This window comes from Bombus vancouverensis, chromosome 16 (genome assembly GCF_051014615.1).
Source record: "Bombus vancouverensis nearcticus chromosome 16, iyBomVanc1_principal, whole genome shotgun sequence".
Taxonomy (NCBI): domain Eukaryota; kingdom Metazoa; phylum Arthropoda; class Insecta; order Hymenoptera; family Apidae; genus Bombus; species Bombus vancouverensis.
Window position 1 is genome coordinate 7313641 of NC_134926.1, and position 20048 is coordinate 7333688.

The 20048-nt window shown below is 34.1% G+C and overlaps 4 protein-coding genes and 1 long non-coding RNA gene across 9 annotated transcripts; 2 read left to right on the top strand and 3 right to left on the bottom strand.

Moving 5' to 3' along the window:
- Positions 1-2299: 2299 nt before the first annotated feature.
- Positions 2300-10429, top strand: LOC117161081 (uncharacterized). 3 transcript variants are annotated; one of them, XM_076625626.1, is made up of 5 exons: positions 2300-2424; positions 3044-4036; positions 4408-5322; positions 9387-9568; positions 9816-10429. In XM_076625626.1, the coding sequence occupies exons 2-3, from the start codon at positions 3073-3075 to the stop codon at positions 4962-4964; spliced, it is 1521 nt and encodes a 506-aa protein (XP_076481741.1). In that variant the 5' UTR covers positions 2300-2424; positions 3044-3072; the 3' UTR covers positions 4965-5322; positions 9387-9568; positions 9816-10429. The 3 variants fall into 3 exon arrangements, with proteins under 3 accessions (XP_076481741.1, XP_076481742.1, XP_033198195.1); XM_076625627.1 differs by having other exon boundaries at positions 4408-4875; XM_033342304.2 differs by lacking the exons at positions 9387-9568; positions 9816-10429 and having other exon boundaries at positions 4408-8939.
- LOC143303783 (uncharacterized) lies at positions 2418-4538 on the bottom strand. The gene is made up of 3 exons (XR_013060417.1): positions 4426-4538; positions 3020-3973; positions 2418-2881 (listed from the first exon to the last, which is right to left on the bottom strand). It is a non-coding gene; the product is annotated as an uncharacterized LOC143303783 (long non-coding RNA).
- A 162-nt stretch (positions 10430-10591) lies between the features above and the next one.
- On the top strand, positions 10592-12720 carry LOC117161085 (uncharacterized). Its single transcript, XM_033342312.2, has 3 exons — positions 10592-10754; positions 10912-11022; positions 11508-12720. The coding sequence occupies exons 1-3, from the start codon at positions 10737-10739 to the stop codon at positions 12570-12572; spliced, it is 1194 nt and encodes a 397-aa protein (XP_033198203.2). The 5' UTR covers positions 10592-10736; the 3' UTR covers positions 12573-12720.
- Positions 12721-14342: 1622 nt separating this feature from the next.
- On the bottom strand, positions 14343-16730 carry ND-39 (NADH:ubiquinone oxidoreductase subunit 39). Its single transcript, XM_033342313.2, has 7 exons — positions 16376-16730; positions 15966-16174; positions 15608-15901; positions 15149-15318; positions 14930-15055; positions 14674-14860; positions 14343-14589 (listed from the first exon to the last, which is right to left on the bottom strand). Exons 1-7 carry the CDS (start codon positions 16419-16421, stop codon positions 14413-14415), a joined length of 1209 nt encoding a protein of 402 aa, XP_033198204.2. The 5' UTR covers positions 16422-16730; the 3' UTR covers positions 14343-14412.
- Positions 16731-17886: 1156 nt separating this feature from the next.
- On the bottom strand, positions 17887-19989 carry xit (ALG6/ALG8 family glucosyltransferase xit). 3 transcript variants are annotated; one of them, XM_033342300.2, is made up of 7 exons: positions 19768-19989; positions 19385-19657; positions 19135-19303; positions 18867-19073; positions 18571-18810; positions 18359-18504; positions 17887-18292 (listed from the first exon to the last, which is right to left on the bottom strand). In XM_033342300.2, the coding sequence occupies exons 1-7, from the start codon at positions 19914-19916 to the stop codon at positions 17893-17895; spliced, it is 1584 nt and encodes a 527-aa protein (XP_033198191.1). In that variant the 5' UTR covers positions 19917-19989; the 3' UTR covers positions 17887-17892. The 3 variants fall into 3 exon arrangements, with proteins under 3 accessions (XP_033198191.1, XP_033198189.1, XP_033198193.1); XM_033342298.2 differs by having other exon boundaries at positions 18867-19076; XM_033342302.2 differs by having other exon boundaries at positions 18867-19076; positions 19385-19646; positions 19768-19906.
- Between the last annotated feature and the right edge of the window lie 59 nt (positions 19990-20048).

Here is a 20048-nt window from a genome sequence, read left to right on the forward strand (position 1 = left end):
TTTTTTAGCTATGTTTCATTCAGCCTTCTATTTTACTCTCTATATGAATTTTCATTGCAATCATCACAGTAGATCTATTTTTTTAATTTTCTATGGAAATGGACTTCTATAAATTTATTACAGAGTAGAAAGAGTTGAATCGAAGAATAGAAAGTTATACTGCTGGTTACGATGAAATACGGTTTGATTTGCCAGGAACATGGGAAAAATTTTGGAAGATTTTATAAGAGGACGCAAGCGCAATCGACAGTTGCATAGAAGCCAGGGCGTGGTAACAATTTTCGGGAACGCATATAGACACGCAGGTTTCTTGTACCTTGCCGCACATTAGTCCACTGATAATTAGTGATGGTCTTAAGATGCCTCTTCAGTTTTCACAATTTTTAACATCTGTATCTCTCTATCTATACGTATAAATTCTGGAAGATTTGCAACAAATCTCTTAATTTTACTAAAAGGTACATTGTCGCTCTATTCCTTAACTATCTCCATTAGTTTGTAAACTGAGAAGACTGAGTTTAAAGTTTATGAAGTTTAATGTTGTAAAGGCAGGGAAGGCTTAAATAAACTGAATATTTGTTGCTTTCTAAATAGAATTTTCATCATATTATCATGAATTTGTATTTTATATAGCAATGAAATATATTCATGCAGGAATACTACAATATAATACTCATTCATTTCAGGATCATTGAAACAATACAGTGTCAACTAATACGAAGAGGCAATTTTGTAATTGAACAAGATAATAAGAATTTTTAAATACAAAATGGTAGAGAAGTCATGATAAAAATTTCGAGGAAATAAAAAAGTTGAGCCGTTGCTCGAAAACTTGCGAGAAACAGGGAATCTAATATCCATCGCTAGCGCTGATACGCGGGTGAAAGACGTGGGTGTACACATACGATGCCGCATAGTCATCCACGCACGCACACGCGTGCAAGCATGCACCACTTAGATGTGTATGCATCGTACCCCGCAGGATATTGGCCTAGACGCAGTGTGATTGGCCGATCATGCAACCAGGGGCGACGATGCCTCTGCAAGACTCCTTGTGCGTGCTATTCAGTGGCGTAACTTTGCCATCTATATGTTTTTTAGCTCTTTTACGCCCTTTGAAGCCGAACTTCAATAGTATAAATACTACATAGCACAATTTACACCAATAAAATAGTATAATATTACAGAAAATATGAAATTAAAATTGCAAGTCATTATCAATATAAACTATCATAGTTTAAAATTACATTCATAATATCTTAATTATACAATTTGGCTCATTTCTGAAACTAATTCATCTTTAATGAATAGATAATGAGTAGTGATAGAAGCATACTGCAAATTGTTATTTGTTATTAATAATACAATAATATAATCAAATATATAGTTAGATGCAACAAATTTTGCTTTCTGAAAACTAGCAAGATTTGCAGTTAAATATCTAAGGATTCAATGGAACATTAGTTTCTTCAGATTTCGTTACGAACAGACTATGGTTCGCATAATCTACTCATTAAAACAAACTTGTTAATCGCCTAGTTATTTCGTTTCTGTTGGACAAAGTTATTTCGTTAATCGCGTTAATCGTTCTCGGGTACCGTTCATTTCTTGCTAATGCATTTCATTCATTAATGATACGTCATTTAAAAGTCCTAACTAGAATATTTCGCATAAAGGGACGTCAGTTACGCCACTGGATATACGCACACAATGACGACAGACGAAGCACGAACGCACACGTATGAACACCCCTATGCGAGGAGAGCCATGACCAGCTCGGCCTAGTGCGTCTTCCACGCACGGCTCGTCAGTGGTCGCCGAGTAGGCCGTGGGAGAGGGTTTCTAAATACGTTAAAGCTTGCTTTTGCTACGAGTGTGCACTCGTATCGTATCGACTAGCGACACCGTTGCTTTCAAAGATACTATAATCATCATCAGGAATGCACCAAACCTCGAAAGAAACTAATGTGATGATTGCGAAAACAAAGCTTTAGTGAAGATATACAAATATCGAACAATACACATGTTAAGAAAGACAAGGACAAACATTTGGATAGCAATAGAAGATAAAACCAAGACGACAGTAGAAGACGAAGATAAGAACTTTCGTGGGTGAATTTTGTTTTTGTAAATTAGACCGTGTACATGATCTGTTCGCAAAATGATTGGCTATTACTGGTGAAGATTAAAGGGATGTGAAGAGATTTGCTTTGATCGGCGGTTTCGCGTATACACGCGCTTCCGCGCGCTATGTGCAGTCATTAGGGGTTGGATTCTTTACGGCAACGTTTCTGTCGTCTGACTTCAACGAAATTGAGTTACCAATGCGAGTGCACACATATGCTAACTAATCGTACATCTCCTAACGTACTACTCGGCGGCCATTTGAACAGTTTCGCCGTACTACGCCAGAGTTTTGGAAATGTAAGTCTTCGGAATACTATGTCATAGATGTTTCAGAATTATACTAATAAATTCTTTTCTAATTTGTTATATACGTACGTAGACTTGTCGTTATCAATGTTTACAATATTTTATATTTCATGTAGTATGCATCGTGGATTAATGTTTGTCAATCATTAGTAAGTTTTATTAATAATAATGTTTGTAATAATAATTGTTTACATATTTTTAACGTGTTTTTTATTTCTTAGTTTTTGCTGGCTAAAGCTTAATTTATTCATTGCAAGATCAATGTTGCTCGAATTTTAACTTCCGCATATGCGTTATAGCATAACACGCGTCTTGCACATGCGCAGTATCCGATTGTTAAATGAGGGTAGTTTCACAAGCATGACTCATACCTCGTAAAACATTATGTCCCATGAATTTCATTTCCAATTAGCGGTTCAATTGTTAAAGGATGCGTAAAAAGCACCTCCTAAAACATTTTTACATTTTTATTTTGTAAATTCCAGTTTACCGTGTTCTATAATTTTATAAATTAAAAAATTAATCGTATTCGATGCTTATTAGTCAGTTCTAATCATATAATAGTAAATAATTAATTAGTGTTAACCTCATTATTCGCAATTTCTTTCAGAACCCGCTTTGCTGATTGAGTTAACCGAGATGGCGAGTACCTCGCAGCAGTACTGTTTGCGTTGGAACAATCACCGCTCTAATTTACTGACAGTGTTCGATGAGTTGCTGCAAAATGAGGCATTCACTGACGTGACTTTGGCAGTTGACGGAGGCGCGTCTGTCAAATGCCACAAGATGGTCCTAGCAGCATGTTCCTCCTACTTCCAAACTCTGTTCATTGACTTGCCATGCAAGCATCCTATCGTCGTATTGAAAGACGTGAAGTATTCTGAGATCAAAGCCATCCTGGAGTATATGTACCGAGGCGAAGTAAACGTGGCTCAAGAGCAATTGGCTGGGTTATTAAAAGTCGCGGAAGTACTAAAGGTGAAAGGGTTGGTTGAAGAAAATGGCCCCCAAGGTCGTCGTGACGAGGTTGAAACCTCTATGTCACCTCCTCCAGCCATAAGCACCAGTACAACCAGCAGCGCAGCTCACAGTAGTGATCATACGTCTCCTCCACATTCTACGGGGACTACTTATGATATTTATGGCAAATCACCAGCTGATAGAAGTAGCCGTTTACCGCTGCCAATGTGGCCTCTACCAGGGATTCCTATCACTCATTCCAGCTCCAGTCACCAGACGGCGACACATCAACATTCTGCCATGTTAAGCGGGTCATCATCCATTTTAACCGGTTTTGAGACTTCTCCATTGAAACGCAGGAAACTCTCAAATATGTTAATGAACAGAGACACGCCGATTCTCAGAACGGTGCTGGGTCAAGGTCACGCGGATAGTTCCCAAGGGATTCCCCTCTTGCACCCGGATAGCCACGAAAATCAGTTCAGGAGCAACAGTAATGGCTCCTCGAATGAGAATGACAGGCGCAGTAGTACGGATGTAGTTCATGGGGATCCTGCACATAGTCCTTATACTGATGTGTCTATAATGGATGAAGACGATAAGCAAGCATCGCCACAGTCATATATTCCAGACGTTAAACCAGGCAAGAGAAAAGAAATTAATATAAAAAATTCAATTTTCTTATGATTTAGCAGCTGAACTTTGTTAATACGTTATACTATAAAACTTATTTTGAGTTTGCTTCATTTTAATGAACCAATCAGCTTCAGTATTAATACCTGTTTGATATATTTTTCTTTTTTAAAATTATCCACACAAAAAAGTTCAGTAGCGTGGAATTGACAGAAGTTCTAAATGATTTATGTTTATATAACATTTTGTGTTTGAATATACCTGTAAAATGTACTGTCAAAGTTTTGCTATTACTCTATATATTACTGTCATTAAATATAGAAGAATGTATATGTATATCATAAATCAAATATTAAACACAATTAATACTTTTTGTTACAGGGATGGTTAACTACGTACCAGCGCAAAAGCCAGAATGGAAACGGTACAAGCAATACACGAGGGACGACATAATGTCTGCGATCGAGGCAGTACGTTCGGGAATGAGTGCCCTCCAGGCGGCACGTAAGTACGGAGTACCCTCTCGAACTCTTTACGATAAGGTGAAAAAACTAGGAATCACAACATCACGACCATTTAAACGTGGCTCGAATGGTAGTGGCGCCTGTTTTCCTTACGGAATCGGTGGTAACGCAAATGGCAACATCTACAGTGGTGCCCTCTCGGAAAACGAGAACGAGAGTGGCAGTGTGATCGAGGGTTCTGGATCTATCCTCGATACATATAAGTCGAGAGACGGTCTTGTAGACCGGGAGATGTTGGACGCCAGTCGTTGTACCTCTAGCCCCATAGTGCATTCCGTGAAACAGCAGAACAACGAAGATCAAGTCGAAGATCTCTCTATAAGTCGTAAGTCGGATGTTCGTGTGATAGTCCCACCAACCTCAGTGATCAAGGACGAGGAGGATATTGGCTCTGATTCGTGTAGTCACAATTAACCTAGGTTTACTATCTTATCTCTCATGATTACCAGGCTATACCTCTGACAGATACTAAACGTACTATTACTCAGTCTGTTATCACATGGGAACTGTTCGAAAAGTTTCCAAATAATTTAAGGGCATTGGATTTTAGAAGAAATTATACGCAAGTACCCGTAGTGTCCCGTGAAACGAAAATACGTTCCAGCTTCGTAATATAACGAATTTAAAAAATTATCCTATATTTGACGATGATTTGATTGTTCGTTTCACGGGAGATCCCCCTAGAGACAATCACAGACTTGTGTGTGCCTCAGAGAGAGCAACAAGGCGATATAAATGGATTAAAAGACGCAACCAAACAGAAGCCAATTAAGTAAGTCAACGTTTAACAAATGACTCAGGGATCAATAATAGAGTGTCGTCGCAAAAGTAAGTCATAGAACATACGTATATACATAAGGAATCTGGTATATGAGGTTCTTCTCAGATTACCTTGCACAAGACTGATTCATGCGTTATGAGTTCAAGAGACTGAAGTATAATCAACGATTGTGTTCCGAAGTTGTTAAAGCCTAATGCTAATAAGGAGTATAGTGCCTTCTCATATTGACGTACTTTAACAATTTAAAAGAAAGTAGTTCATTAAAAATTGTTAGTGAAAAGGAAGAAAAGCTTTGCAAATGTTCTTACTCGAATATTTAATGAAATTGACGACATTTATATATACATATATATATGTTTTTGTTTTTTTAGCTTATTTTAATTTGTGAAGTCTTGAAGAAATGAGTTTTAATCAAATTAATCGCAGAAACGGGTTTTCGATGATACGCGAAAGATCTTCAAGATTTTACAAACTAATTTCGAATCGCATTAAGCTTTAAACACTTTTGAACTATTGAATATATATATTTGTTTTTTTTTAATTCAGTGTAATCATTGTGATTCGATATTCTCGTTTTTTTCTCATCTAGCAATCTACATAGTAGTAATATTTTATAATCTTCATTGACTTTTATAGAATATAGATGCCGCGTGAAACAAAAAGGTGAAGAGATTGTATATTGTTTTAATAATTTTGTTTTTAATTCTTTTTTTTCTTTTAAGAGAGATTTTCTATCTTTAGCATTAAATGCTGTCACTAAGACATAGATTATATATACAAACTATATATTATATACATGTATACATACATACATATATATATATTCTGAAAAAGCATAAAGAAAGAGAAAAAAAGGATGGAGTTATACACTTTGAATAATTTCGTGTTATTGACTGATGATATCGCTGTTAATTTGTTGTTAATTATAAGAATACATTAGCGTTACGGATCAATGGCCCTGGGATACAGCTGCAATATTGCTCAATATTAATGCATAATAACATACGAATGAAGTACCTCTAAATATTAATGCATAATAACATACGAATGAATTACCTCTAAATATTAATCCATAATAACATGGATTAATACTACCTCGAAATATTAATACATAATTACACGGAACGAACTACCTCATTGTACAACGAACAATAGTGTTCATTATTAACGTTAAGACTGATAGAGCCGAACCTACATTATTATATATATTGTCTGCTATATTATATTATATCATATTACCTACGTATAGATAGTGAAGTAATAAATTTAAAACATACGTTACGACTCACATGTTCTTTTTGAAAATAGATTTAAGCACTTTTTATTTTTCAGTTATAATTCTTTTCACTGAAACATGTTACTGAAATACAAAATGCAAAGTGAAAAATTTGGAAAGTATTCATTTCTTTATCAATAATATTAAAATAGAACGAAAAACAGAATTTGATAAAACAATCATCCTGAGTGAACATGGAGAAAAATACAAACACAAGGCAATGTATTTTCAAAGAGAATACCGTACTTCATAGAAAAAAGTTGCGTGAATGAGTGATATCCAATGTGTGACGAATAATATGTTTAATAATTATTCCAAATCAACAAATATCAATTGCATAACAATTTCAATAGATTTGTTTAAAAATTTATAGCGCCAAACGACCATTTGAAATTTTTCTGTCCTCCCGCACTGGGTTGTTATTGGTTACTTTTTTCGCGGGAGAACAACTTTGCGCAGTTGGTAGTAGTATGTGCTGTTTGGAGAATTATTTAATAGTGGTGACGAATAACACGAAATTGTAATTTCACCTGAATATTTTGCTTTCTATTTTTACAGCATTTTACATATTTTATAGCATTTTATTATTATAACAATAGAATTGTAGAATAATGAAAAATTGAACACAATCAAGTGTCTCAAAGCACTCGAGTGTCAGATGAAATGACAATTTCTTGTTACTATTGCATATAATAAAATTATCACACTGTACCTGTACGCTGATCGCGATGCGATTGTAAAATAGAAAAATAATGTTTATACAGAATGTTTTAGAAATCATGGCACAATGATAATAAGGCGGCGATTTTAAGATAGAAAATAAGTCGAAAATGTTGAATGAAATTTATTGTGGTCTTAAGTGGATATACTGCGGATTTTTATGCATTTATGAGAAATTTGGAGGCGCAAAAATACACAAAATGCATACGATATACAGAAATATACCTTTGGTGAGCTGGTAAGTGAATATAAATCAGAATCATTAGTTTTCCAGAGAAGCACTTATAATATTTGAAGTGCAATATAAGGCCAGGTGTTAGATTTTGAATGTACTATTAGAATGATAAGCAAATGACAGTAATGTGAATTATATTAGCGTAAAATATCCAAAATAGAATATTTATTCTAATATTTAGCAGATGAAACAAATTCCTATTTAAGTTCTATTTCTATAGTTATGTTTATAAAAATACAAAAATTCATAAAAACCAACAATCTATAAACGGAGAAACTTTATTCTATGCTTCTAACTTATTTCGCGTAGAATAAATGCTGACTGTTTACTCATAACCAGCCGGTAATTAGCCAAGTTCACATGATCGAATTTTGAAGTTTGATTTTATTGAAAACAAAGTACCATGTGAAAAAATTTCATTCCATATTCTCGATTTATTGACTCACGTAGTATCCCTTCCTATACCATGATTATTAGAACACCTTGTATACAAAAGCGACTGATTTCAATATAGACAAATATTGAGGCCATATTGTAGCGATAGAAAGAAATATTAAAATTGAGAAAGATAGAAATATATAACAATGCCGAAATAGATATGCATATAACATGCCTAACCAGGCAAAAAATAGTTCAACCGAAGCAAATATTTAGACTGAGATATATTTAAAAGACTATACAATGTGTTCAAAATAAAGAGAGAAAGTATATAGTTGTAAATTAAAAGTGCAAGGTGCTCAAGAACATATCAATGAATTTCAAAATTCGCGCTCGAAGATGTCGTTAACAATTTCTGCACAGAATAATGAACTTAATGAAGAAAAGAGGTAGAAAACAACAAATTGAAGCGTATTTAATAATAATTAATATATAGAAAATTGTAAGATCATTCGAATGGTTTAGATCAAAATTATAAAAATGATTTAGCATAAAATGTTATGGGTTTTCTTACTTATATGATATAAATTTTAAATGGTACATAAATGCAAATTTTCGATGCCTTACGAAATTAAAATAAAGAATTTTAATTACAATAATCGCCGAGTTAAGATTGTACATAATCATCTTAAACAAATTTGTGGCATAGAATGTTGTCTTTTTTTCATAGTAATTTTATCATGTACATTTAGCATCGTATTATTTTTTAAGACTGACGTTTCTGCTATAAAATAATGTACACTTATGTACATGTACACACATACATACATACATACATATATACACGTATACATGAAAATGCACTTTTGATTAATTGTAAGTTTCTAATGTTTGACACCTTTCCACCTCGAAACACGGAGTTTTCTATTTCCATTATGTGGATGTATGTTACTAGGATTGTACAAGTTTGTTATAAAATATATTACTCTGAGAAACTCCTGAGAAAATGGTTTTTCTTTGTATATTAATTAATATATGTTTAAGATTTATTTTTTAACAATAAACCGGTAAATGGTTGAAGAAATTTCTTTTCAAACCACCAATCTGATCAACTTATTACAAAGTCCTATATTTTGTATTATTAAATAACATGTAGTTCCCTACATTATCGACAGAGAAGATAATATTAGTACTCGTCTGTACTCTACTAATAACAATCGAAAACTGTTTCCTGTTTAAATTATGTACCTTAATTTGTATTAAATGGTCTAGACTACTTAAATCGATACTAGTCACGATTAACTCACTATAATAATAAAATGTAGATCAGAGAATAGAAACGAAATATTATATATATATAATTATAAATTAACGATAAAGACCTCGTTAGTTAATTAACAATGAATAATTTAAAATATATTTAGTGAATATTTTTCTTGTTCAAAGGCAACGTTGAGACCAGTTCCACTTATCTTTGAAGAGATTTCACTCTACGTGAAAACCCCTTCTTGATCGTCGTCGTGTCAGGAACAGTTCACCAATATCCCCGCAAGGAAAACTTTCAATCAAACGACGAGACAACCAGCCCTCAGCTGATTATAAAACAACCAACGAATTAACTTTGTATGGTAATTAAATGATAAAACAAAATCTTTGCAGCAAGACACGTTATCAGTTACAAGTGAAAGGACAATTTAGCGTTAACAAATTTGAAATTAGCTTGTTAATAAAATTTTCATAGTTATGTGAAAGTACTATTAAATGATACAAAATTTGATATACTTGGTCTTAATCGATTTATATGTAAAGGCTTTAATACATAGAATGATGGATATCGATATGGAGAATGATAGATAGATGAATATCTTTTTGTAGCCACTGTAGAAAGAATCAGGAAGAGATGAGGAAAGTTAAGGACAAATAGAAAAGTAAGAGAGACTGAAGAAAGGAGCAAAAACTTTAGGACGCTAGAAAAGGACAAGAAGAGGCGAAACAAAATAGGAGAAGGAGAGCCGGTGAGAGCTAGGAAGACTTAAGTAGAATCAGGATAGGGTAGAGATACTGAGGAAGGGTTAAAATGGCTCGAGATACCAAAAAGAGTAGAAATGAATGGTAAAAAGTGTCAGGAGCCAAGGAAAGGTAAGGGGAACCAAGGAAAAGCGAAAAATCAGAAAAGGATAAGACTAATTAAAAAAAGACGAAAAGGTGGCACAAAGAGGTAGGGTGAGTAGAAAGAAACGGAATTGCATGACTACATCGACATCCTGGACCAGTCGCTAAGATGATCAAAAGCCACAGACTGTGCTGGATTATCCTAGGTCAGTACGCTTGCTCCTGGTCATCCCGCGCTCCACAGTGTTCTGTACGTTTAATAAGTCTCATTCCAGGCTACGCGCACCAAGAGAATAATTATGGGCTTGCGCAGATCGTTCACCGGGGGTGGGGGTAGGTGGCTAAGGAGAAATAAAGCCTCGAGCCCAGGCGGTGAATGCGGCCACGGATTGCGAAATTTCCCCGGCCCGTTTCGTCCTCCCGGTTAATCGTAGGACCTCCATCCGAGTCAACCTGCTCTCTTGTCCTTCCTGTTTACGGTAAGCTCTTCGATCTCGCGTCTCTCATTCATCAACGCGATGATTGAAATAATAAACCAGTGACGAATCGTAATTCCGGGATGTGTGTGTGTTGAGATATTTTTTTTCTGGGACTTGGTGTTTTTCAGGACACGTTGGAATATTGGCAGCTGCTCGCGACGTTTTCCTGGATGCTGAGGCATGCGCCCTAAAAACTCTGGAATTGATGTATTGCAGAGCGCAGGTACAAATGAGACGAGTTTCGCGTGTGTGGATCGTATCCGCGCTTCCTGTCCGTGATACGCCGACACTCGCATGTTCGAAAAAGAATTCTCTCACTCCATTTCATCTAGGTATCTCTCATGTACCCCTGTTTGTACTTTCTCTCATGGCTTTTGTAGATCTGCATTTATTACCTGCTGTGGACAGCGACGCTTACCTTAGAACAGGAAACCAGTACCGTGAAAAATTGGGGCTGCCCTGCAGAATGCATTTGCCTATCTCCGAAGCAGGTAATTATAGGATGCTTATAAAACAGGAAACGGCAATTTCATTGGATCATTCCTAAAACACTAAAAATTCGTAACATAACAAGGTAAAGAAATCGAAGTTTAATTTGACGTGGATTAAGAGCTCAATAGGAATTAGTTTTCCGTGTTTATCCGCAATTAATTAGGCTTCCGAAAGAGATATGCGTTACATAGAGTACCAGCCAATCGCATGCTACACTACTCCATGTGCGGACACAATGGTCTTTGAGAATTAGAAGGCAAAGCCTAGCTGAACATAGTCGTGCACGTAGGGATTCCAAGAGGAAAGCAGGATTCTAGGAAATTAATTAACCACCTAGAAATCAAATGCAGCATCGTAACATAATTTACTACCGAAAAGAAAAACATAAACGGCTTTTCTAAAAATGAGAATCCTCTTTTCAAAGTATCAAAAAAAAGAATTCTCTTTTCTTTTTCAAAAAATAACGGACCAACAAATTTTACAGGTTCTCTGCAATACAGGTGGGTTAAAAGACATTCCTACCCAGCAGCTGCCACAAACAGTGGAGGAGCTCTCCCTGACAAAGAACAACTTCCCGGTAATAAAAGGCGACGCATTCGCCGGCTTGAGAGTGCTGCGAAAGCTGACGATGGATGGTAACAACATCTCAACCATACGTCCATTCGCATTTCGAGGTTTGAGCAAGTTACGTGAACTCTCCATTCAACACACACCTCTACCATTCATCGAGAAATTCTCTTTCGCCGCTCTACAAAACGTATCATTATTATTATTGGCGAACAACAAGATACGATACATCGAAGGCTACTCATTCGCCGGGACCTCCAATGTCCGTTTAATTCTATTGAGCAATAACCCGTTGCTCAGAATTCAAAGCCACGCGTTTTCAGGCTTGACGAACGTGGTTCGCCTGATATTCCCATCAGGAATAAGAACCATCGAGCCGGACGCATTCGATGGCCTCCAGTATATTGGTCTCCTAAAGTTGACCTACATGGACCTGTCTTCCCTTCAATCTTACACATTCCGTGGCTTGTCCTATGTACAATCGTTGAACATTCAGGAAAGCGATTTGGGCATCGTCGAGAAGGATGCTTTCACTGGGCTCACCCACGTTGATCGACTGAATATCGTAAATAACAAGATCGATCTGATCGAGAAATTGTTTCTACGGTACGAGAACAATATAGATATGTTAAGATTTCATGGGAATCACGTATTGGAGGCGCCTCGACATGTCAAAGACATCAACCTGGAAGTGAATTCTATCAGCGCCATTGATAACCACTTTCCCTGCGACTGTCAGGCTCACAATGTATTGGACAGCGATTTTGTCAATGGCACTGTTAGCGAATTTCAAAAGAGAAATTATTGTATCTCGCCAATCGAATACAACGGGAAACACATGGACCTAGTAGACTTCGGACTAGTCGCCAGATGCTACGACAACGTCGTGCAGGACAACTTGGGCTCCGGCGTTGTTGGGATCTTCACGCTGCCAACCACTCTGTTCCTCATTCTTCTGTTCCCCATGAATTTATTCCAGTGAACCCAGGTCTGCTTCATAAGGGTTAGACAAGAGAATTTTCGAAAGTAACGTATACCAAACTTTTCCTATAATTCTTTCTCATTTAAATATTTATGTATTTATACACATAATAGATCGTTGCATATAATACAGATAACCTACAAACTGATACATTTTTTTGATCTTATTTCACATAAAACATCGAGATAGATCTACACCAGTTCTAGATCCGATAGAGGTTTAAATATCATTGCGGCTCCATTTCGTGAAGTCACTATCAAGGAACTTTTTCTATCGTTCGATTATTATAACTCGTACAATCTTAAGCATGCGACTATGAGCTTTAACTGGCCCATGTAACTGGGCTGGCGAAACCGCATCCATTTGGATTTATTCCGTAAACTAAAGGTGATTCCGAGTAAGTGACTTGTTCACGTTTATCACGTCATATTATGTTAACCCTTTGTTTTATATAAGCTTTCTTTCAATTATTTTTAACCCATTCGAGGCCAAAATCTTATTAAAAGAGAATTTCCAAGAACTAGCAGGACCAGCTTTTGAAGTTCCTACTAAATTCCTTTTTATCTCAGAATTTAAACCAATATCTATTTCAATACTTACACAATTTTCCCACCATCTGATTTTTGTAGAAAACTATTTTACTAGCATCTTCTTGAGACTGGTATCAAGACGCACAAGATGCGTCCGCCTCGAATGTGTTAATTATTTAAGAAATTTGATTGAATGCCTTAATATGAATAATATGTACTGCCACGACTTTTTAATGTACCTTTGAATGTATGAAGCAAAGAGTTAACAACCAGAGTTGAATAGATAATTTACGTCGATGATAATGAAAGTACATAGGGAGTAAGGATATAATAAGGTGAACTTATGTAAGAAACCTTTGGTGAAAGAGTCAAGTTTTTCCGTAACCCAAGGCAAATAAATAGCGCTACTCGTGTTTTGTCTTAGAAAAAGTTAACTCTCAGTAGAATTCTCAAAATATTTTACATTTACCAGTATTTTTTATCATTTATTGAATACCACATTTATTATTATTGAATTTGGGAAATTAGTTGAAAATATCTCGATTCTCTGAGAGTTAACCAATCATGTGAATTCTACATGTGCGTAGTCTTCCTTAGGTAAAGAAACCGCTCTAATAAAAAATTCGATTTTGTTATGTATATTTGAAAAGAGTAATATGAAGTTCTTCAGGATAGTTTATCTTCAGATTTTTATTTATTTTTAATAAAAAATAAGATATATTTCGCGGCCTAAATTATTTCCTTTTACTGATTATAAATTTGTATTATTTTAATACGTACAAGAATAAGGGCTATTTACAAATATTTCATTGTTTCACCGAAGTTTAAACTAAAAGTCTAAAACCGTGCTTTTAACTACGAAAAAAACGAAAAGAGAGAAATGTTTTTTCCTCTTGTCATTTGTAATGTAAAGTCTGCGTGGCCTTCGGTCAGCATAGTAACCGAGGACCAAACTAGCTTATATTTTTTACCAACATCAACCACATGACGTATAACAAAAAATAATAATATAAAATAATATAATATAATAAATAAAAAATAATCTGTAACCTTTTATTGTAGTTAGAGAGATCTGTCATTTAATAAATGATTAAAAAAAGATTTGCAGCAATTCTTATTGCATAGACTGACAGTAGTGACATATAATTTCTATACAGTGTGTACAAAAGAAATATTTTTACACAAAAGTAATAACCAGAATTCAAATACTATACAGAAAATTATAACAATTATAACAATATAATTTTATATTAGTTCTTTATTTAAATCAGAACACTCGTTTTTTTCTATAAGCTCTAAATGTGAACACTTTATTTTGGTACAGACTTCACATCAGGAGGGACACCTAACTGTAATTCTTCAACCTCAAGTCTGTTGGATACATATGGTTCAACTTCCCATGCCATTACTTTTTTAAAATCAGTCGGCGTTATTCCTAAATCTTCCAAAGTTGGTAAATTTGGGTCTATCTTATCATTGGCATGATGCTAAGAAATTAACAAATATTCTACTTAGTTTTAATGGATACACTTATTGATAATTTAAATTAATTACAAGTTTCGAATACTTACAAATTCCAATATTTCCCATGATAAATCTATAGTACGATGTATTGGAGCGATCAATTCTGCAAATGTAGTTTTCATCCAAAAGTATGGGTTAATCTTCATATCTCCTATCACCATGTTGTTTCCGACGTATTTCATTTTGATATCAAACATCATATTAATTAGATTGTTTAATTTGTACCTTTGTGAACTGAAACAAAGTATATTTTATATTTTTATACATATAAGCTTTATTAGCAATATTATGTATATTACATACCCAACAAATTGGTAAGTTTTACCAGCAGTATCAGGATTCCTTATTATCGCCACAAGGCCTGAAATTACATCGTGAATGTACACTGGTTGCTTTTCAGTATTTTCTCCTTTGCGCCACAATGGTATGCTATTGTAAAAAACGGATTTCATGTTATTATAATATTATGGTTCATGTTATTATACATATATGTAGGTCATAAACAATTATAATTGAACATACTATTCGAAGGTCGTTCTATCTGGACTCATATAATGACTGATAAATTTATCCATGGGTCCATATATAACTGATGGTCGAACTATAGTAGCTTCTGGGAATTCTTCTCTCACTGCAATTTCACCTTTCCATTTTGATTTTAACATCTTCGAACCGCCTTGTATTATCATTGGCTTAAAGAAAAGAATAAAATCTGATATCATTAAAAATCATTATTTGAAATGTAATTGATAAAAGTAATGATACAAAGTTAGAAAATCACATATCAAAATTAAATTATATATATATATCCAAGCCTTCTATAGAATAAATTGATAGTATTGAGAAGATAAGAACTAAAAACTTCAATCTAAAATAATTCTAAAAATTGCATATAATCCTGAATATCACAGTATCATGCTTTAATTTATAACTTTATTACATCTTATCTACCAACTATATAGTTTAATTCAATTGGCCTACTGTAGGTTTCTCTTCCGCATTTAAGCATGACATGTGAATGAAACGCTCCACATTGCATTTCTTGGCAAGTCTAGCCAATGTTCTTGCTCCTTCTACATGCACATCATCAAAACTGAAATTTGACGTCTCATAAGTTTGACCAATCAAATTAATAACAACATTGGAATATTTTATAGTCCTGATTATTGATTCCTCATCTTTGAGATCAAATGGATGATAGTAGACTTGTCCAAGATCTCCACCTACTTTCAACTCTTTTATGTGATATGGATCACATCTATGTGGAAGAATGAGCTGTAAAAAAGCATTTAACATAAAATATGAATTTTTTAATTAAAAGATTTTTTTATTCACTTGCCTGAGTTCCAATTTTCCCTAGCCTGATACTTAAGGAATTTCCAATAAAACCACTACATCCAAATATTGTACAAACTATACCATTGAAAGAGCTACGACCGCCAGTACCCCTTTTCAAATTGGCTGTAGTAGGATTTTTAATAACCCTTGGTTGTGAAGAATAATCGTAGCTCTGTACTGCATAAGTGACAGGGCCCACATTTTGATTCTCTAAGTATCACAAGTTAAATCATTATTGCAACATAAGTATAATATAATTATGAATTATTACATAAGTATAATATAAGTTAATGATGCATTTACAATGTATGTAGATTCTGAAACAATGATTTTGTTCAAATTGCTAGCATGTTATCATTATTGAACTGTCATCGAAATAAAATGATAAACATGTGAAATTAACAAACTTACTTGTCACCCGTACGACTTTGGGAATCCAAGCCGCCATATTTATCATTTGTCGCGAATAGTGATATACATAGATTACGAACGTTACGCTTCCTACGTTAACAGGAAGCAGTAGAGAGATCGCCAATGCAATATTAATAACGTCAGCCCAAAAATACTATCTAATAGGAAGGACCTTTAGCGGCAAACAATCGAACCGGTGCTCTTGGTGGACAATATGTACATATGCACAGCTAGAGGGGAAATGTGCTTTCGCACTGGGGATCAGCGAAAGATAAGGGTCAAAGCAGAATTCTGTCGAAATTTCAATTTTGGGAAATTCCTGGAATATGACATCACTTGTTGTGTGTATGTTGTGTATTATGTTGTATGTATCCAAAATTTGTGCATTTGTATCCTCGACCAGTGGAATTCATTTAAAAATGACAATCAAAATCTCATATGCTAGACGCAGCGTTTCGCTACTCGTTTCCCACCCGTTTCAGACCCGATGCAAACGAGTGATCTTTTTCCGCATGATATCGCTACGATCATATGCTTTTCCTTATTCTCCTAGTTAAAAACAACGAAAACAGACATAATATCATTACAACGATATCGCGCGGACAGAAGTCGACTTATCTGCATCGAACTAAGCGTCTATTTTTGGTCCATTCCGTACAGCCCTGTTCGGGCTCACATTTCTCCTTTCGTCAAATATACGTATGTTTCTCTCACTAAAAGCATCTAAGAAAATGTGTGTATAGTTCGGGCATTTAACCACTGGGGAGCGGTAATTCGTAGAGCGTATTTTTTACATGATCACATGTTGGTTGAATTCCTTTCATGCTCTTCCGCGATCTTCTTGCTCATCTTTGTCCAAAAAAAAAAACTAATTTGTGTTTCATTTGGCTTAAATGCAAAATTCAAAATAGAGTCCTGTCCTGTTAATGTAATTTGATTTTTTCCTATTAATATTAAGTAATATTAAGTGAATGCCGAGGATGAATTAGAGCATGCAAGGAAAACTAAAGAAACGAAACTAAATTACAGAAGTTTCTTCGATCAGTCACTAATAATTTTGAGCGCAGCATAATTGAAATAAATTTTTATATCATACTGTTCATATGTAATATTTAATTAGTACCTCAGTATTATTAGTATCAATATAAGTTACAATGTCATCTTACACAATTTAACGCGAAGTAAATAATACTTTTTCCCAATGCGATGTATTTCGTATATGTATTATTACATATCATAGATTATATATTATATTGAAAATTATATTTAATGTGAATTATTGTGTATTTCTCTAAATTTATTAAATAAACCAATATTCTTAAAGGGAATATGTACAAGCTGGTATTATATATTTCATACACATGTATAACTGACATTTATAACTAAGGCATATGTAACGTGAATATAATGCGTATAGTAAATGTAATGCAATGAATCTAGTAAATGTAATACCGAAGGATATAAACAAAGAGTATAAAACGAAAGGCATATAACAAGTAAAAACTTCATACTCAATTTTATTGTATTTTATTTTTATAGTTATTAATTTTACTATATCGCAAAAACATATAGTAATAAACCACCCAAGAATAAGTTACTCCTATGGCGCAATATAATGAAGTAAGAGCTAGAGGCAAAAACGGTAATTTTTCACCGAATATTAATTTGTGTATAATGGTTTCATACACTGTTAATACCGGCAAATTAATCACATATATATATTCGTAAAAGTAAAGAAAGTTTACATTGAACTTCCGAGAGAAAACTAGAAAACCTGCACTCATAAATACCAAAAGTACCAAAATCTTTAATGGAGTTAAATTACTTGGATAAAGTAAGGGTAAAAGGGCAGTGTGGCCTGCACTGCTTAAAATTAGATAAATTCTAGCATCATTCTTATCAGTTGCTGCTAGTACACTAAAATATACATAAGAATTAATTGATTATGTTTAATTAATTTCATTTCCTTTTTCATTTACTTACCACAGTGGTATAATAGCAGTTAAAATAGCTTTCTCATGTACATGCCAACCAAACATGAAAGAACACAAAACACAGAGAACTAAACATCGTACAAACTGCTTTGGATTCATATACTCCTTTTTACATAATAAGTAGTATAATGCAGGCTGTAATATATGCAATACTTTTATTTATTAATAATATTATCAACAATTGAAAAGTTTATTACTCACCATCATAGTGAAAATAGTTAATAGAAATGTTACAATTGGTGTAGGAGTTGGTAGAACTAAAAATGATTGTTCTTGCACTAAACCACCAGTCATGACTGCCGATCTTGTAACTTTTAACCATCCTAATTGCTTTAAAATTAAGGATGCTATTTTATCTATACCTATATACAATGCCCAAGCATTTGCTGCCCAGTATGCATGTACTAAACCCCTTTTGAATGGGAAGAGTCTTGAAATTATCTAAAATAATCATAATTACTTAAGGAGAAAGAATATGATTTAACATTATTATTTACCTGAGGTAATTGTGAGGCAAATGGGCCAAAAGAAATTATTAAAGTAATAATAACTATGCTTCCAAGCATATACAAACGTCTAAAGAATGAACCTCCATTCATGCAATATGATCTCAGTAGCCAGACTAAAAATGCTGGTGCCACGTACAAATAAATATGTTTTAGATTTAATAGCAAAGCAAACCACAGTGTTCCAAATAGGATAGCCTTCTAAAAAGTAAATTGCTTAGCCTTTATGTAGAAACAAAATGTTTCCTTATATATTTACCTGTTTATTTATTTTAGAAACATTTGCAATAGCAAGTAGAAGAATACCAAGTAAGAATCCATTGTATTGAAAATGTACATGATCCACTAGGAGTAATCCCATATTACATAAAGAAAAAACTATGAAGATCACATATTCATCAAAGGATGTACAAAATACTTTGCCAACTCTAGAGAGAATTTAAAGTATAGAATATATTTTAAATATTACTTTTCGAATGAAGAATGATAATAATGCATTAAGAACTTACTCTTTAACTCCATAAGCATATACTAAATCTAAAAATATAACAGTGCCTCTTTGGAAAAGGATAGTATTGGAGGATGCGTAATTTAGATTTTCAACCTTGAGCATATTATGATCTATAAGTCGTGCTATATGACTGAGAAAGTATTCAAACCATGCAAACAATGGTGGATAATCCAATGTCCATTGTGAATTGGCATTCATGTACCATTCTTTGAGTGGCAAACTATGTGTTATGGCAAGCCAGTTGCGATGAACTTCAAAATCTGTGGAATGACTAAAAATCAAATGATGCATATATGGTTACATTATGTGATCAAAGTATATACAGATAACAAAAAGTGATCAAAGAGGTATACAATTTATTTAAACACTAAAAAAACATACTATGTAGGCATTAGAAGTACTTTGAGGCACGAGACGAGTAGTAATACACGAAAAACAATTTTGTTTGCGTCCCATTCCTCCAACGTTGAATTCATTTTTTGCACCTTTTTCGGTGCAAAAACATCTTTATTACTCGAAATATCCATCATTAAAAAGGGCTTTACGTGGCATTTTTCTACAACGTCGACAAATTTAGCGGTTACTCAGTGCTGCCAACCATTGTTGATTTAATGTTCGTCTTATATAGTAATTTTTTTACATAAATAGAAATGAAATATAAG

Bases quoted from the DNA above. Each gene is read 5' to 3' on its own strand.
- LOC117161081 (XM_076625626.1), top strand. From the start codon at position 3,073: ATGGCGAGTACCTCGCAGCAGTACTGTTTGCGTTGGAACAATCACCGC. The intron at 4,037-4,407 runs GCAAGAGAAAAG...TTTTTGTTACAG, and splicing joins TATTCCAGACGTTAAACCAG to GGATGGTTAACTACGTACCA.
- LOC117161085 (XM_033342312.2), top strand. The intron at 11,023-11,507 runs GTAATTATAGGA...CAAATTTTACAG, and splicing joins TTTGCCTATCTCCGAAGCAG to GTTCTCTGCAATACAGGTGG.
- ND-39 (XM_033342313.2), bottom strand. From the start codon at position 16,421: ATGATAAATATGGCGGCTTGGATTCCCAAAGTCGTACGGGTGACAA. The intron at 15,902-15,965 runs GCAAGTGAATAA...GCTTTTTTACAG, and splicing joins TAGGGAAAATTGGAACTCAG to CTCATTCTTCCACATAGATG. The intron at 15,319-15,607 runs GTAGGCCAATTG...CTTTTCTTTAAG, and splicing joins ATGCGGAAGAGAAACCTACA to CCAATGATAATACAAGGCGG.
- xit (XM_033342298.2), bottom strand. From the start codon at position 19,916: ATGATGGATATTTCGAGTAATAAAGATGTTTTTGCACCGAAAAAGGTG. The intron at 19,658-19,767 runs GTATGTTTTTTT...TTTGATTTTTAG, and splicing joins GTACTTCTAATGCCTACATA to TCATTCCACAGATTTTGAAG. The intron at 19,304-19,384 runs GTAAGTTCTTAA...AATTCTCTCTAG, and splicing joins TATGCTTATGGAGTTAAAGA to AGTTGGCAAAGTATTTTGTA.